Source organism: Amblyomma americanum, chromosome 4 (assembly GCF_052857255.1).
Source record: "Amblyomma americanum isolate KBUSLIRL-KWMA chromosome 4, ASM5285725v1, whole genome shotgun sequence".
NCBI classification, from domain to species: Eukaryota; Metazoa; Arthropoda; class Arachnida; order Ixodida; family Ixodidae; genus Amblyomma; species Amblyomma americanum.
Window position 1 is genome coordinate 63,425,862 of NC_135500.1, and position 18,232 is coordinate 63,444,093.

Here is an 18,232-nt window from a genome sequence, read left to right on the forward strand (position 1 = left end):
CCGAATATGAACTACTCACCTCTTCACCCGAGTATCAAACACCGTTTTGCTGATATATGCCTCAACATTGGGTTTTTTCTACGGTGATGAGAGCAGTTCTTCAAACATTTCAGTGTCTTCATGACTGCTATAGTTTCCCAAACACGAGCTAAAGCAACCATCACTGCTGTCGTCATCCATTTCAACAAGTAAATCCACAATCTGACAAAGTTTCACCACCACCACTGCTACCGAAATAAAGAAAACACAACCAAAATAAAAGAATAAGACGCGTTTGCATCATGTGATTTCCTCCGCACTCCAAGCTTCTAGCGTGGGAGCAGCTCTAACTGCTCCTGCTCTGCCATTTGATCCCAATGCACAATGCAGGAGAGCACTTTGAGCACAGTTAAAAGCACTCCTGTTCGTCCAGTGGAAGCCAGTATTAGTAAGCACATACGACCAAGACCACCTAGGTGAACATTTCACACTCCATGTGCTTTGCACAAAAGATTCTGGGTGACTGAGATAGTGACTGACTAGGAAGCATGTGTGCACTGCTTTAAACCACTGATACTGAGCTGTAAAAAAAACAAGACAAACTAGTTGTGCACAAAGTAAAGAGTTTACATGAGAAAAGTGAGTGCACAAATAGTACTTCTTCCTCTCAATACACATCTGTTGATGCGTATGCATTCATGTGCGTGGATGTGTATGCAGTTCACTTCTGTCCACATTCACACGCGTTTTTACCAATTTTTTTTTTAAGAGGGATTATGTTTAACCTTTATGTCAATTTCCCCAGGCAGAATGGCAGCATTCTTTTTTCATCCTTTACTACGTACAAATATTTTCTGAAGGCATGCAAGAATAGATTTGTGGCACTAGTTGCTGCAGTTAGTAAACATGCAACCCCAACCCCAAGCAAAGAAAAAGATGAAACCAAAGAATTTTCTCTGCCTGCACTCTTCAATTACCACAACAGAAATCTTGCAAGAACCTCCCAGCCTCACCTGTCAGATAGCCTGGACTGTTTCTTGCACTTCGCTGTCGACTGGGGCTGAGCAGTAGACTTGCTGGCAAGCTCACCTGCTGGCATAGACCGTTTCCTCAACAGCGACAGTTTGCCAGTGCTTGGCTGTGGTTGCACCTTTGTTCCAGACTCTTCATCACACACAGTCATTTCATTCACAGCTGGTTTTCTGAAACACAGCGGTTCAACGTCACCTTTAGGCACTGGCACACACTTTGGCACAGCGAAAAAATCCAGCAGACTGGGCGACTTATCATCTACAGCAGGAAACAGCTGACGATGTGGTTCTACATTTGCTGATCGCTGGGGAGTCGCACTTAATGCAGCGTTTGCTGGTGGAGCTTTGCCACCAACTCGTGATTCACATGGCACAGGATGAGCAAGAATGTCACGCTGAAGGAGGCTCGGAGACTCCTGTGACACTAGGTCAATAGCCTCGTCGTCAATATGCTCATCCGTGACGACTGCTCCGTCATGTTCGAGACCACGCGATTCTGCAATTGTCTTTTCGTCCCCAAAATGGGATTTTTCGCTTTCAGCCATTTCTGAAAATACCAAATCTTGGCTTGGCTGAACAGAACCCCGTATGCCATCCTCTTCGGCGATAACCGTAAGTGGTGGCTGGTACGGTGGAAGTTCGTCATCGGTGCCGTCACCATAGAGGTTGCATTCCAGTGTTTCGGGCACAGTCCGCAGAGCAGCTAGTGGTGGTGGCTCCTTGACTCTGGAATTTGTCGACCCTCCGCATTCAACCGTCTCTGGAATCTCTTTGCACCTGACAGACTTTTCACCGCCAACGGGAGATGGAGGCACCAAGTAGCTTGCCTCCTCCCCAAGCGAGTCCTCCTGAAGAATAAAGTCTGAAGCTTTGGAGGAGCTGACGGCGCAACTTGACGGCTGTTGTCTCTGCCTACCCGGTGAATCGTGGAAGGTCCTAGCCCCTCGTTCTGGAGTGACATTGGTGGCGAAGCTAGCATTCCTGGGCACAAAGCAGAAGCAGGAAGATAAGCATGGACCGTGGAAATCACGAACCGTTGAGCCCGCTGCACAACAGTCGAAAAAATTTTACCAGTAATACATATAACAGGTATAAATAAAAACAAACTTCAACTTGATGCCTTCGCATCAGGAGTTCTGTTTGAACAAGCAGAAAAAATCCTTGCATGTGGACAACCTGATCACAATACGCTTTCAATACGATACCATCAATACAGTGTCTAGGTCAGGGTCTAATGTTTGGCACACAATAGTGCAAAATGTTACCTCTGCTAGCTACATGGCCAGGCACAACAAAAACTATTTCCATCACTGCAATTTTTTGTGTGAGCCAGACCACAAAGACATATCGAACCGAGAAAAATGCTGTGTACTACCTAGCTACTGTTCTGGCAGCATGTATTATTCACACCTCGTCAAACAAATGTGATGTCAAAAATAGACATGCTCCTGCTTTTTGTCTTCACAGTTTTTAATTTGTATACAAAAGTAAAATGCTTATGTATACAGAAGTAAACAATCACCCCATCACAATGCGTCCAAAGCACTCCTCCTCTCCCTAGTAGTATTTCCTTCACAATATCTAGCTCGGCACCCTTTTTAGAACGTCAATGGGTGCATATCAAAAGAATGTTTTTCTCTGAAACGTCTTGAGTGAGACTAAGAGCACCCACATGAAAGCGGAGATATTGGCTACAGCTGAAAAAGTACTTTAGCAGCTATACTTCCAGGCAGAGAAGCTGGAACTATAGCTGGATACAAATGAAGTCTGCAGTGAGAGCTCCGCCTGTATTTAGGACCACTGCACAGAATTCCTCAACAGCAAATAAGTAGTCCATTGTCAAATCATTTCTTGTTACCTAAAAAGCTTATCGCAAGAAAAAATAAGCTCTATAATTTTGATGCCTCTGGCTTGTTTAATATATAGTCAAACATTAAAAAAGCAGCATCCATGGCCCACTGTTACCAACTGCTGTTTTAAGTTGTATCTTACTACAGCATTTCCTTGCTGAAAGCGAAAGCCACACCAGACTTGTCGCATGGAACAAGCCTGTTTTGACGATTGATGTGACATGCATTCCGAGGAGCCCCTTGGAGCACAGGGCGAGTTTACGAGCCGAACCATCTTCATTAGTTTGTTTTTCAAAGATGAATCAAAGATGCAACAGTTAGATTTGGCTGCACAATCAGGTACTCCCATGCCTCTTACTCTGACAGCAGAATCATGCATAAGCTGTCCACGTCCTGTCTTATGTTACACCTCAAACGACTATTCTGGAACTCAGTGCAGGTTTTTCATTCCTCTCAGAAACTTGTAGGGTAAAAACTTGCCACTGTTTTAAAGAAACGCTTCGCAAATACTATGAAACCGACTGGCATCCTCACCTTTCACGCTGCTCTTTCTCATACTGCATAATCCGGTTCTCTGCACAAACAGAAGAAGAAAACAGCACATAAGAATGGTTGCACAGCTGCCACAAGTCGTGCCTCTGAACGGCACTAACAAATTTGAGTTGTAGTTCAAGTACACCAGTGTACAAGCTACTTTCCTGCACAGAGGACTCTTCTGCAGATGGTCATGGACCACTAAATATTCAGAAAATCATTCTAGCCTTCTGAGGCACCTCACTGAAATTGGGTTTACTCCTAGTGCACAGTACAGTACAGAACCGCAATATAGTAAACACGGATATAGTTAAAAACACTGACACGGTAAAGCGAAATTGTGCTCCCATTTTGCCTTTTATAGATGACTATGCCTTTTTATTTATTTACAGTAAATACATCTTTAGTAAAGAAATGGTAGTAGTAAACAGCGTCTAGCCATTGAAACGTATTGGCCGCGAAATGATGACATCGCAGCATGCACACAGTCTAATGTCCTAGACTCTCAGATGTCCTAGATGTCAGAGATATCCTAGGACATCTCAGAGCCACAAACACACGTAATGGCATAATGTACCATTTCCATAAGGAAACTCTGCACAAGTGCACATAATGCATTGCTAGAAATGCGCTGCCACTATGTCTCTTGGCAGTTCTGCCGGTTTCATCGCTCATTGCTCTGTAGTTGTAAGGAACACTGTGCCTTTGCAGTGTGCATTTAAATCGCTGGCAAGATGCATCAGCAGTATGTCGGCTTGAGGTGCTTTTGTTCAAGTAACAGAGCAGGAAATGCACAGCTCTTCAGGTTTTCTGCGGCATCGCTGCAGGGCAAAGTGGGCGCAGGTAGAGTGCCGTGTATATGTTTAATGGACCTCGGTGGCAGCCGACAATCAACTTACTCATCTGCAGCGATCACTCTGTGAAAATAAAAGCCTCTTCACCACTTTCTTGCACTCTCTTTTGTCAGAAGCAATACCACAAAATGTCAACTTCCAAAGAAAGAACAGAAAAGTTTCTGGGACTGTTTACTGGCCCCAGCCAAGCCAGTATTATTACCATGGGCACATAGAAATTCGAAGAAAAGGTGAAAGGTAACAGGTGGTAAGAATGCACATGGCACCAAAACAACTACGATGGCTGCCTGAAACGAGACACCCACCACTTAAGAGCACATGGCAACTGCACACCCGCAGGAGCCATTGCGTTGCGCTCTTCTTCTGCACTGGCAGACATGACGGTTTCCATAACTGTATTTTTCCTGCTTTTCTCACATGCCAGCCAAACACATGAGTAAGTCAGCGCTGCACCCTTGGAGCCTCCACTCTAGTGCAGCAAGCTGTGAGATTGAGGGCAGTGTGACAAATGTGACATTTGCAAGTGCCTCATTAACAGCAGCACCATGGCCTTGCAGTCAAATGACAAGCAAGCTTGGCAAGTTGCCCCATCGGGCTTTCGAATCCGTGATTAGCACCTTGCTTGTTGTGGCTAATTAAAACTGCGGCAACAATGCAGAAACATGCTTCACAGCACAGTTTAGAAAAAGGTGCCAAGTTCTTGTTTTTTTTTTCTGAAGTAACATGCTCCACATCGCGTATCAGTGACAACTGGAGGCACTGAAGTTAGGTTAATGGCCCACTGTTCGCCCGCGTCCAAACATTTCACAAGTCCGAAGGCCAAAGTATTATAAACTTTATGGGAAAAGAAATGCCCGCCACACACAGGAAGATAACATCCTAAAATGCTATAATTTATGCTCGGATTATCAGCAAAGTCAGCAGCCTAACAGTCGACCAGTGGAACATAGAACAGACCAAGCCAACCGAGCAACTGAACCACAAGTTGAGATTCGGAGACTGCCGCTAGAGGTCGGTGGCGAATGGATACTGACTAGGCATGTGCAAATATTTGATAATTTCGAATATTTGATCGAATAGTGCATATGCGATGTTCGATCCAGTTAGAGCGTTTGGTATTCAAAATCTCAAGTATTCGTCTTGAGCGAATAATGTCTCAGAACACTTGTTGCGTGTGGTTTCAATATGCTATGCCTCCTCCATGATGGCACCACGGTGCACACCTTCAAGGCCTCGACTTTGTGCCACGTGCCTGTGTTCCCGCGCGTATAATGGAGCAGGTCTGCGCATGCTCGAGGCAACATACGCGAGCGGGCGGAAGCACGGCACCCAGATCTCTACCTGCCAGGTGTCTGCGGCCGCGCTGCCCGCAATGCGCACGCACCATAACTGGCAAAGCGGCGTGCATCTATCGAGAGATACAGCATAGCGCGGATCCGCCCACGCGCGCCACCAGTGCTCACGGGCTCAATGGTCCTGACGGGATAGGCGTGCGAACAGCTGGCTGGCGTCTGGCACCTTGTGGTGTCCTCAGGGCGATCTGTGCATGTGCAGTGGTTTTCCGCGGAAGCAGACTGCTCTGTGCTGACTGAGTCTATGCGGACTACAGCTGCCGCAGCCAATCTTCTGCGCGTAAAATTCACAAATTACGTGAGACTGCGCGAGCACAAGAGTAAGCTAGCAAGACGCACATGGAGATGGGCACCCCTTTCCGACATCTGACCAGGAGTGGCGCCGGGTGCACAGTGCACGCCTAGCAGGCATTCATGGAGTCGTCACTTAAAATCAATAGCTGTGCAACGACGCAACTGCAATGAAGATCAGCAGTCGGGGGTCCCACAGACAGGTCTCGCACCCCACAAATACGTCAGCTCCACATGTAGGTCAATTCCCCCAATTTTCGATCATCATTTTTGCAGGACGTCGACACAGCTTCAATGAGTGTGACAAAGCTTCAATGCAATCTCTCATTTCTTCATGTAATGGCTTATGTGTTTAAATAAAGCACACGATCTTGGAAATGCCTGTTGTGCCATTCAACATTTTTTGTGTGCTAGAAGTATTCGAAATATTTGCTGCAAAATTATTCAAAGAAAATTGCTATTTGTTTTGAATTCGCTTTGAGCCAAAAAAGTACCATTTGCACATGTCTAATACTGATGACGATAAAATGGTGCATGGCTAAACCACCAGGATTGTGAGCTGCAAAGAGAAGCCAACTTTTCAAAGACCTTGCAGCCATGAAGCAAAGCATGCAGCGTGCATGGAAAACGAGTAAAACAGATAATGAAAGCAGAAAGAAGGCGGCGCAGGCCGGTGAGAAATGAAAAACAGTAAAAGTGCAGCAAGTAATGAAGGGAAGAAAAGGGGCAAACAGACCCAGCTCTGGGTAGCATGAAGCACTATTGCCTCTTAAATGACACTGAGGCTGCGCAAGACAACGCCGTGTTTACGTAAAGCTTTGGTTTTTCACGTGGAATCATACTAGCATTATATTCATAGCTGCGTTGTATTAGTGTAAATGTGGTACTTTTACAAGATGTAATCAGAGCTAAAAATGTGATAGCATAAAATGTGACACCCGAAAATAAACAAGGTTTATGGTTTAAGTGGGTTTAACGTCCCAAAGTGACTTAGGCTATGAGAGACGCCGTAGTGAAGGGCTCCAGAAATTTCGACCACCTGGGGTTCTTTAACGTGCACTGACATCGCACAGCACACGAGCCTCTAGAATTTCGCCTCTATCGAAATTCGACTGCCGCGGCCGGGATCAAACCCGCGTCTTTCGGGCCAGCAGCCGAGCGCCATAACCACTCAGCCACCGCGGCGGCTCGAAAATAAATAATTCTCGCATATAGGAATGCTTAAAGCATGTTGTATGATATCTCTTGGCGTTTCTTTTATAAGCCAGCGCTATCAGTCCAATGTGTTTAATAAGTAGCCAGTTAATACCAGACAGCATCCTCAGAGCTATGCCATCCCCAACAACTGATAGTACAGTAAACAATTTTGCTGGTCCAAGTGACACTATAAAGGGGTTCTACTGCGGTAATGACTTTGAATTAAATTTACAATTGATGTCCACTATTTTCGCTGGTTCATGACACATACCATTCCTATAATCGGCAGCACTCTTACAAAGAGCAGTGCTAAGTGCATGCATGCTTTTTCAAACAACTTGGCTCACAACCACAGAGTTGAGTGACCCAGTGAGCACCAAATCAAATATTGTGGTACCACAAGTCACTTATAGCCTCGAACCTGTGCTACTTACCTCTAACCAGCAAATTCTCAGCAGCTGCCATTCAAAACAAGAGGCTACAAAGAGGACAACAAAGCTGGATATATCAATCCAGCTATTACTGCTGCCACACAGGACAAAAAAAAACCCTGTCAATATACACATTTCAACTGCACTTAATATAGCTATCAACATAAAATGCTCACTGATACAAATTTTACAGAGCAGGAAAGAAACAACATGCATTGGAAAGGACACAAAAAAAGCTTAGTCAATCATGCTCACTGCATTATGAAATTCCCTACAAAAGGGGCCTTCACGTTAGGCTTGCATGTTATGTTGTGTTCTGCTGTGTTGTGTAGGGTTTAACTTCCCAAAGCAGCATGTGGGCTATGAGAGACACGACAGTGGATAACTTCAAATTAATTTCGTGCAGCATGTTTTTTCACAGTTTGCCTGATTTGATCTCGTGTCCTTGGGTCCAGCAGTCAAACGCCATAGCCAGTAGGGAACCACGATGGTTTCGGGCCGAAAATGCACAGAAGCATAGAGCTCTTGAGTACCGCAAGTTTCAAGAGGATGATGCAGTCAAATTAAGGTGGAAAAAGAGGTCTGGACAACAGCAAGCATTTAGTTGTGTCATTCGCATTCTCCCTGCCATTCATGCGCTCTCGCAAGGAGTTCTATGTCATGGGAATGGTTTCAAGATGTTCTGCGTAAACATGCAGCATGAAATAATGCAACCAGAGTGCAAAACAGGGAGTTCCTCTGCTTTTCCGTTGCAGGTGTTTATCCCTCACACATGTGCCTTACTGTAGTGGCTCATGTCCTTCATTGCTGTGACAGCAGCCCTTGGTTACAGGACTTGAGCACACATTTACATATAAATTGCTGCTGTAAGGATGATTGGTCACAACTCCCAGCGTTACAAGCTGTTGGCACCTGTCTCAGCTGGCCTGCTGCACTCAAAACAGAACTGAGATTGAACACCACATGTACCATCAATGCCAGCTGCCTCTGCAGTTTTAGAGAAACACAGAGGTTGAGTAACGGGGCTGCCACAAATGCTGCGAAAACTTGCTTAGCCAGTGTGCAGTGAACACTGCTCCAGCAAGGGCCGCAAAGATGAAACCTGTCACCTCAGCTTCAAATGCATGCACCAGCTGTGACCGCGGCAGCTACTCTCACAGTTATGAGCACAGACGGGCTGCCGTCAACTCTGACGAGCCCCTGTGCCAATCAAAATTCTCGAGCACTGTCAAAGGGCCCAAAATTCAGTGTGTGCTGAGCAGTGTTGTGGAGGACAACCTGCATCATTTGTTAATATCCTTGGCAGTAAACCAATAGTATTAACTGATGACCACAACCATTCCACACGCTCCATGGGAGAGTGCCTGCTCTCATGCGCGAGATGGTCATGCTATAGTACCATCTCTGTGAATTCCATTTATTTCTGATTGCATGAGGCAATTACCCAATCCAGACTTAGCATAAAACAGAACTGGTCATCAAATGCCACATCTCCACGAAATTAAAGCATGAACCAGCCAGCAGCATAGCTGAAAGAAGCATCCTTCGCTTCTCTCTGAGCAACACAACAGTAGGTAATCGAGCAGTTCATTTGCTTTTGTGACACCAGAGCATCACTGGAACCCGCTTGTAGTCCATCTTCTAAGCCATGTGCGCCTGTCACTTAACAGTCATCTTCGCAGATAACCGTGGAGATATGGAAAGACATACCAAGCAGGCTGATCTTGACCTCCTGCTTCTCTATAATCTGCTGGTGGCTAGCCTTGTACCGTTCGAAGGCGTCCTTGACAGAGGTACAGCGATGGCAGGAGGCATCGCGTAACCTGTTCACAGGAAAGCAAAACCACAAGAAATCAAAATTTGAGCCACAAAGCAGCAAATTGCAAAAAAAAAAAAATAGTATTTAACAGAGTTCAGAAATTACCATTCAAGGGAAAAACAATTTCGGAAAATGTAGCAACAACTCTTGGAATTTCTAGTACCTGCTACTTGGAGCACTGCTTCCAGAAGCATTTCAATTTCCTCTTGGTATTTTTCATGCATGTGCATTAGGAGGCAAACCAGTGCACCAACAGATTCCTGATGTTCCAGCACAATGTGAGCCAAGAGAATAGAACAGCATATTGACATGTACAGCTTCTGCCAAAAGTTCTTGGGCTGCAGGGTTAGCTCACAGGGTTTGCTGGAGACCTCTGCATGCCCAGAACTCCGAACCTCTGGAGAGTGAGCAGAGCATTTTTCCCCACTTCCAAGCTTTGTGGATCCAGCAAAGAGGAAGCTATAGAAAGGAAAACTACTGGAGGTGGTAAGAAGAAGAACAGAAAAAGAGCAGCATGAATTTGGAACCAACAACTGAATTTTCATAAGTTTTTCCAGCACAACAGAAAGCTTAAAGGGATACTGCATTAAATTTTAGGCGGTCTAATTTTGCACTGGAGTGAAAACTGGCATTTCTAAGTCGACTGAAACTGCATCGTTTTTTGCACGAAGCCAGCAGAAAGTGCTTTTTTCCCTCATTTTTGCCTTGAACTCGTGCACCTGGCGGCAGCGACCCAAACCACTGCTCCTTGGAAGCTGTGACGTCACGTGTCTCCCAGCCTCTGTGCCCGGCCGGCCCGGCTGCTTCGGCGTCACAGTGTGTGCCTGCTGCAGTTGCATGGACACTAGGCGCGACATAGGGGACGCACTGCGAGTGCTGCCGCTTCTGTCTCGAGTCCTTTGAGCTCGAATTTGATCCATGCGGCTGCTAGACCAGCGAAGGGTGGGGGTGCCAAAGTATTATTCCGCTAGAGGTTGTAACAGTAGTGCGGCGGGGGAAGGGACACACCATGTCACGCCTTCCCAAATGATGCTAAGCTCCGAAGAATGGATCCGTGTGGCGCAGCTAGCCTTCGCGACAAACTTTCAAGGCCTGAATTTTTATCGCGGCAGTTTAACCGACAGCGGCTGCGACATAAATCTTTCTCTGTTGTGAATGCTCATGATGCTGTTGAAACGACAGTACCTCAAACCTGACGCTTTGCCGCACATAATGTCATGTATCCTTGTGAAGGAGACATTCTTGAGGACCTGAAGCCAGGCAGGAGGAAGCGGTGATTGTTGTCTTCTATATAGCGGTAATGGCGGTCGATTAGCGATGCCGCAAGCACTACATCATCTTCCAGGTCAGCTGTGCACAACCTCGCAATACTAGGTGGCAATAATCCCTAGTAAGCGCGAAACCGAAAGCATGGCAGCCACCCTTTGGCTAAAAAGGGGACCTAAATTACATGAAAATTACACGTAACTTATAAAGAACGCAGTCTACTGCAAAAAGGTGTACACTCTGTAGCACACATTAGTGCACATAATTACAGAGAATATCAAGGCTAAAAACGGGGCAGCATTTGTTACAGGTGCATTTTCGTTGCCAAAAGACAGTTCGTAAATATTTTCGCTGGTTCCAGTTCCTTTGTTGATTCAAACAACTTCCGAAGGAAAATAATCTCGGATGCAACGTGGAACAGAAATACACATTATAAAGAGTCTCATCTCCCTTATTCCGAGTTTGCAGTACATTCACCCAACAAACTGCCCGCACGCAATATATATGTATGATTAAACGGGTAGAAAAACAAATACATTGTGTAATAGTGTTTTCATGCGAGCATGAGCCAATGAAGAAGAACTGAACGGAGAGTTTTTTCGCTCATGCCCGAAACATCAGAAAGTAACAACATTGACAATTTACTAACAGGCCAATTCCATGAGAATCACGCGCCTGTTCATGGGAGCTAAACAGGCAAGTCTAGCAGCATAGTAACAATGCTCCAGTCACAAAAACTGTGCACTGCATACTTTTTTTCTATGCCAATGCAATCAAGTTGGCTGCTTTTTTATGTCGAGCAATCACTCCGCTGTTGCGCTACTTATGTGATGTATAAGTCCTATTTCAAATCTCCTCCTCCCCCTCCCCGCCTCATCCCAGCGCCACGGCTGCTCTTTTTGTGTGGCTGGAGCAATGATTGAAGGTGATGGCTTGATTTACCTTCAGCAAAGAAAATATTTTAATGCCTATTGCAGGAAAACTTGTCCAGGTAATATAAAATTAGATTACAATATGCATAGCTACCACTGCGGGGCGGCGCGCACCTGGGCGATATGTCATCCTGCCGGCTCATTTTACTCGTCGTTGCTCAATGAGGCGTCGGGGTCGTAGCCGTGTCTCTAGTCCGAGGTCATTTCGATATCTGAATGATATAATCGTTACTCCCTCTTTCGAGGCTGTAACTTTCAATCTGTTCCACATTTTCATGCCGCCAACTTTGAGCTTCCAGGCGCGACAGCTGAACCGATTCCAGCACGGTGCAATGGGAGCAGGCTGCCACGAGACGTGCGACACCACGCATGCTTCCCGCCTGGGCAGGCAGCAACTGGAGCGTGCGCACAAAACCTACAAAATAACGCCATCCGCACAAAATTAAATGAAATAAAGACTGCAACTTTAGATAATCGCACCTTTTGAATCCAATTTCAGTGACTTGACAGAAAGTCGCAATTTAATGCAGTATGTCCATAGTGTCTGATTTACTAAGAATTTTTCATGCACCCATTTTTAGTATCCTGATGGTGCAAACCATGATCAAAGAGTGCAATATTGACTGCACACTAGCAAAAGTGATAAATGAAAAACTAATATAGTCATAGCCACTAGACGATTAGTACCCGTAGCATCCATTTGAGTTTCCACCCCCGAAGCTGTTATGGCACATTGACGTATGCCTAGTGGACAAATAGGTGTAGTGGATCACGGTCAGTGTTTCAGCCAAGAAATGCATAATACTATGGTGCCATCTAGTGACAAAAGCTCAAAGCACTTCATCAGTGGTGTGAAGAGAGCATTGCTTTTCACTGAAGGGTGCGCTTGAGAAAGCGTAAACTATAATAAAATGTGACAAACACAACTGAAAGGAAAAAAACAACACATTTTGCAACTTATAATATTGTATTCAGATGTGGTGAAGTGGTGGAATACACCGTTAATGGCATGGTTTCACCCCAAGATACTGCATCAGTTTGTTTTATGAAGTTTTCACTGCCCACCTAGAACAATGAGTCATCATTTCTTTAATATTACAGTGAGAAATTCTTACAATGTGAGACATGATTCTTTCATTGCCACCATAATCTCATGACATACTCTGGTCATGTGTCGGTTCCTTTAATGATATGCACTAAGCTGAAATCCCGAATCAAGGAAGCAATGGGCATGGGCAGAGCACATGAGGTGAGCAAGAGATAACTAATCATTTCTTAGGTAGACAGAGTGGATTCGGAACAAAAGGAAATGTATCCAGGGGCAAGAGATAAGTCCGGTGTGAGATAAGATTAAATTATTTGCTTGGGTAATAGTGGTTGCAGCCAGCATGAGACAAGCTTAACTAGAGATTAGTGCAAGAGGTCCTCGTAAAGCAGTGGACATAGTTGTGCTGATGCTGATGATGACTCGATTTCCACTACACAGCCAAGCAGCGAACATTGCACCTCGAGCACTTTTGACACAGTCAACATGTGTACATCCATAGGTCCAAAATCTCAGAAGCTTGCTTCCAGCGATGAGTTTGCTGCTGTCTCACAATGGCCTGAAAATCAGCCTTCAGTATCACGACCGTAAGCAACCCAGACTACAATCAGCACAAGAAGCAAGGCATGCGAAAAATTCTGACAGCATGCTGGAAGTGCACTCTGACAATGCAAGCGCTCCCAGAGCTGTTTTTAAGCTTGCAGAAGCTCAAAAGTAGCAACACAGACGCACTTTCAAACTCAGGAAAGGTAGCAGTGTTATACTTGCATGTTAGTGCATTCATATCATCATTAATTGAAGTTGGCCTGTATCTAGAGATTACTGTGTCCTAATGATAAAGACGCTATTTTCACTGCTATCAGCTTTTTAAAAACTAGAAAAGACAAAAAATACAGGTGTCGCCACCACAAACCAATTTTGCGAACAACTGTGCTTTAGGATAGTTTTTGCGCACAGATCCCTGAGGCTTGGCTATACCACCATTTACTTCTTAACAGCGATCACAGAGTCCTTCTGCCCCTGATGTCAGAGGTTTGAACACAGCAGTGGGAGAATTTTCAAATGCAATTTTTTTGGCATAAATGCAGCTTTTGCCGGCAGACAAACAACAACGTAAGTGGCCAGAAGGAGCCACAGATACCGATTTTTACGAAAAGCACAAATTGGATAGAGGTGTCGTCAGTGTTCCCATCATTAAAAATTTGCCTGCCCGCTAAACACCATCGCATATCCAACGGTGTTAGTTTCATTTAAGCAGAGGGTACTCAAGTTTCGGTGCGCATACTTGTTATACTGTGCCGGCTTTGCTTTTCTCACCGTGTGGACAAGCCAACACAACAAGCGAAAGGAAATGGGCAGTAGACGACAATAAGCATGGCATCCAGCCATGGCAACTCACTGGTGATCCTTTTTAGAGACGATCTCAGAAAGCTGTGAAACTTGCTTCTGCAGTCCTGAAAGTGGACACAAAGTGCTAATGAGCTACACTGAGCACAAAGTGCAGAGCAGTACAACAAACAAGCCCCAAGGACAAGTGAGAGCACTCTTTTTCACAACCAATTCAGCTTCAAAAACAAACGCATATATGTAAACAATAAGAAAGCGCAATTGCAATTGAAGGATAAAATAGAAAAGGTACAAGGCACGACAATCAAGGTAAAGTCAGATGAAGGGACAAAAATCGTTAGAACTACCTAGCTCACCAATAATGACAGCTCCTTGTCCTTAAACTCTATAGATGGAGTGCCCACAGAAACTAAGCGAACTTCTGCACTTTTGATGATCTTTCCTGTGCCCTATTTCGGAGCTTTGTACCATGTCAAGTTGCGTTTTTATACGTGTACATCACTGTTCACTCTTACGCTCACTGTATCCACTGCTTCTCATCGTTTTGAGAACAACTACGTGCTTTTCACACAGTTCTGAGAGATTGTGTTTACGCATGTATAGCATACGAAGTCAAATAGATCACGGCACTGGAAGCCTTGCACTGTACTGCTAGAAAAAATAATAATCTCAACAGTAGCTGGTTAGTTGAAATGCCAATGAATAAGAAGACAACACAGCATGCTGTCAACATCTTTCCCATATCAATTATCAATTACTTTCCCATATCAATGTCACTGTGCAAACCTAAGCTAACTTACATGTACAAAAGTGGATGTGTGTACATGCCACCTTTCATATACATCGAGAATCTAACACATGTGCTTATGTGCTCAAAATTTTACTGCTGTAGAGAAAAACTGGCTTCTGGCCCCGAGAAAGCAACTGATGCCATATAGACATGAGAAAAACTCCAGCCAATAAAGAAGAAATAGTTGATAAAACAGCATGCCATCGAGCAAGCTGCCAGGAAAAAGGCTCTTTCACACCTTTCAAATTACTGCTGAAGCAGAGAGAAATGGAACATGCACTCTGCTGCCTTAGACGCTGATTTGACAAATAACTGCAAAAAGCCACTTGAAACCAAAATTTAAAGCATGATCTGTTTCGAATAACAATAAAGTTGCGTATTGTCAGCTCCTGAGAGCAATGCATTTAATGCTCCACAGGCAGTCCCTTGTTCTGGCGCTCTTTGTACAATGGAACCGCGTAGTAATGTAAAGCTAATTTTACAAAAAAATTTCACACAGCATGGTGTCAAAGAAGTGAATACTAATTAAATAAATCTTGAAACAATGCAAGAGTATAGCACTGACAGGCACCCACGAGTCTCGACAGAGCATGCGTGCTCAAAGACATGACATAATACACCTATTTCACATGGTTGCTCCGTGCATGCACACCCCTCCTCCTCTGCCCTGTCCCCAGCTCCCCTCGTTGAAAACAAACCACCAAGTTCTGGTTTATGGGGTTTAACGTCCCAAAGCGACTCAGGTCATAAGAAACGCCGTAGTGAAGGGCTCCGGATTATTTCAACCACCTGGCCTTTAAAGTGCACTGATATCGCACAGCACACGGGCCTCTAGCATTTTGCCTCCATCGAAAATGCAACCGCCGCGGCCGGGATTGAATCCGCGTCTTTCGGGTCGGCAGCTGAGCACCGTAACCACTGAACCACGACAGCGACTATAAACCCCCAGGTTCTACCGTGCGTGTGCAGATCATGCTCATGACAGGTGCAAGTAACAGATGGCAGCAGCTGTCAAGCATGCACTTGCCAATTCGGAAGCACAGTCGTCGCAAAGCGGACTATGCCTGTGTTGCCCATGCGAGTTTGTTTTCAGCCACTTCTCATGGCAGCAGACGAATGTTCACACTTCCCAAAGGGTGCCACATGTTGTAAAAAAAAAAAAAAATATGGACTGAACTTGCCTTAACAGACCCTGAAATGATTTTTATGGTCATATTCTAATGCGACAGGTCTATACAAATAGTCTCTGAGTATTCAAGTGAAATTTAAAATCTCCAAATAAGGCAACACCTCACCGCATGTTCTTAGCTGCCCATACCCCGATGACGTAAATGGACAATTTGTGTGAGCCTTCTCATTAAGCATGCCCGACTGACAAGGGAGGGATGGGACACAGCAGGGTGCAGTCCCAACCTGTTTTTCTTGTTTTTAGTGCACTAGCACGAGAGCTACCACTCCACTGAAAAGCCATTGTCTACTTGTCTGGTCCCTCAGCAACCTGGAGGAAAAGAGTACTTCTCGCTGGGCTAGTTGGTGTAACATTGTATAACAAAAGATAAAACACAGCGCTAATTTTGACACAAACCACACAGAAAGACCAGACAGGACGGGCGCTGCGCTGGTAGGTCCAGCGCCCGTCCTGTTTGGTCTTTTTGTGTGGTTTGTGTCAAAATTAGCGCTGTTTTTTATCTTTTGTTACACAACATGGAGGAGCTGGGTGCCAACTGCCTTCGTGGCAGGTGGGCCACCTAGGTCACGTGACCTTGTGACATCGTCAAAACCTGCTCCCCGGATTGTGAGCAAAGAGCCCACCGTGATTGTGAGCAAAGAGCCCACCGTGGCACGTAGCAGTGCAAATAATGATTAGTCACAAGCAGTTCCTCGGAAAGAGCAAACTGGGTCTCACAAGCCACACTGATGGGAGCATCTGCTATCACAGGGCAGTGGTGCATCACTTAACTGCTCCACCACTGCACCAGGAGTGGTATGAGGACACCCATAGATATATGGGTGTAGGAATGACCAATTCTACTGCAGCAGAAGTCTAAAATGATGCGATGTCACACAAACTTGCATCATATGATATATCAACCAAGGTAAGCCAGTTCAAATCGAACAATGCCATAGAAAGTCGATATAAGCCATGCAGAGCCAGGACTAACCGTGCTAGTGCACTATAATTCATGATTAGCTCCAAGCTAAACGAGCCATATTTTTTTCTTTTTTGGCACATCGGTGTGTATGAGTTGAAGGAGGAACATCATTTTTAATTGCTAATATTCAGTGTTAATGAAGCTAGCTCCAAAATTTTTATGGTGCGGTGACGAGTGGTAGAATACCAACCACTCTTGCACTTTTCTTAACCTGAGTAAATACAATTTTGTGGTCCCTTTAAAGGAACATTTTTAATGACCAATCACTGAGCTTACCGGATAGCCACTTAAGGTCATCAATCTAACATACAAGCCTGCCAAAATGAAAGAATGTGACACTTCCCCAAGAGGCTCTGACCTAGAGCAAGAACTGAACAAGGTCATTTGATAACTGCAGCACTTTCAGTTGATACATTCCATGCAGTGAATTAAATTTTCGAGAACACGGTCCACCATGTCCACTCTTAGACTGTTCTAAACTGCAGTTTCAGTGCCAAGTGTAAAGGGAGCCTGTGAGCTCAAAATGTGAAGTAGTGTATGGTTCTGCAAAACCCCATTCCTTGCTTTTCTCCTAAGCCATGGAGTCTTCTGGAGCAGTGCCATGTGGGCTAAATTTCAAGAAGCTAAGTATTAAAAAATGGGCTTTTTTTTTTGCAGGCACTGAATTGTCTCCTCATTTGAGAGTAAAGTTTTATTGCCCAACTCATCTCAAAGCAATGCTTGGTAGACCAGCTCTCTTCTTTGTGCCACGTGCTGGATTCAAGGAACTTACTGTGCAAAGCACAATTTTATTGCTGAATTAGAACTTAGCTGAGTGAGGCAGCACAAACAGGGGAGAAAAAGTGAGGAATTACCAACAGGATAAGTGAGTGCCCCTCCTGTAGGCTCTTTATCTCTGTTAGCCTGTTTGTGCTGTTTGCTGTTGCTATGCACATGTGCTGCCTTTTTTTGCAGGCATAATGCAGACATCCAAAATAATTAGCGCCTGCCTGGAGGGAAGCATTCTCTCATGCAGACTGAGACCACTCGTACAAGTCTAGAGGAACATCATGGCAGAACATTATTGCACTGTACAGAAAGATGCGATGGCTCTGTATGTACAGCAAGAACCTCTTCACCGTAACAGCTTTATCCTACATCAAGACATATATCCCATACACGTTTCATTGTGTGCAGGCAATACTCGAACATGAAAGAGCAGGATTACTTTAATCGATCCCATTGAGAAGTATTTATAATCTGAAGAGAAATGTGTGGGTACACGTGAAGGAACTAGCTTGGTGGCCACTTCAGACCATAAGCACTGACACCAAATGGAAAGTCATTAAAGCATAGTGGAAGTATATCTATAAACAATGAAA

The 18,232-nt window shown here is 44.8% G+C and overlaps 1 protein-coding gene across 3 annotated transcripts in view; it reads right to left on the bottom strand.

Annotated features, from left to right (window-relative positions):
• Positions 1-18,232, bottom strand: part of LOC144127986 (uncharacterized) — an 80,879-nt gene that overhangs the window by 61,256 nt on the left and 1,391 nt on the right. For all 3 annotated transcript variants that reach the window (XM_077661020.1, XM_077661021.1, XM_077661022.1), the window contains exons 2-5: positions 13,981-14,035; positions 9,230-9,342; positions 3,395-3,434; positions 993-1,991 (exon numbers count right to left, since the gene is read on the bottom strand). In XM_077661020.1, coding sequence (XP_077517146.1) covers positions 993-1,991; positions 3,395-3,434; positions 9,230-9,342; positions 13,981-14,035 — 1,207 coding nt within the window. The remainder of the gene's footprint in view (positions 1-992; positions 1,992-3,394; positions 3,435-9,229; positions 9,343-13,980; positions 14,036-18,232) is intronic.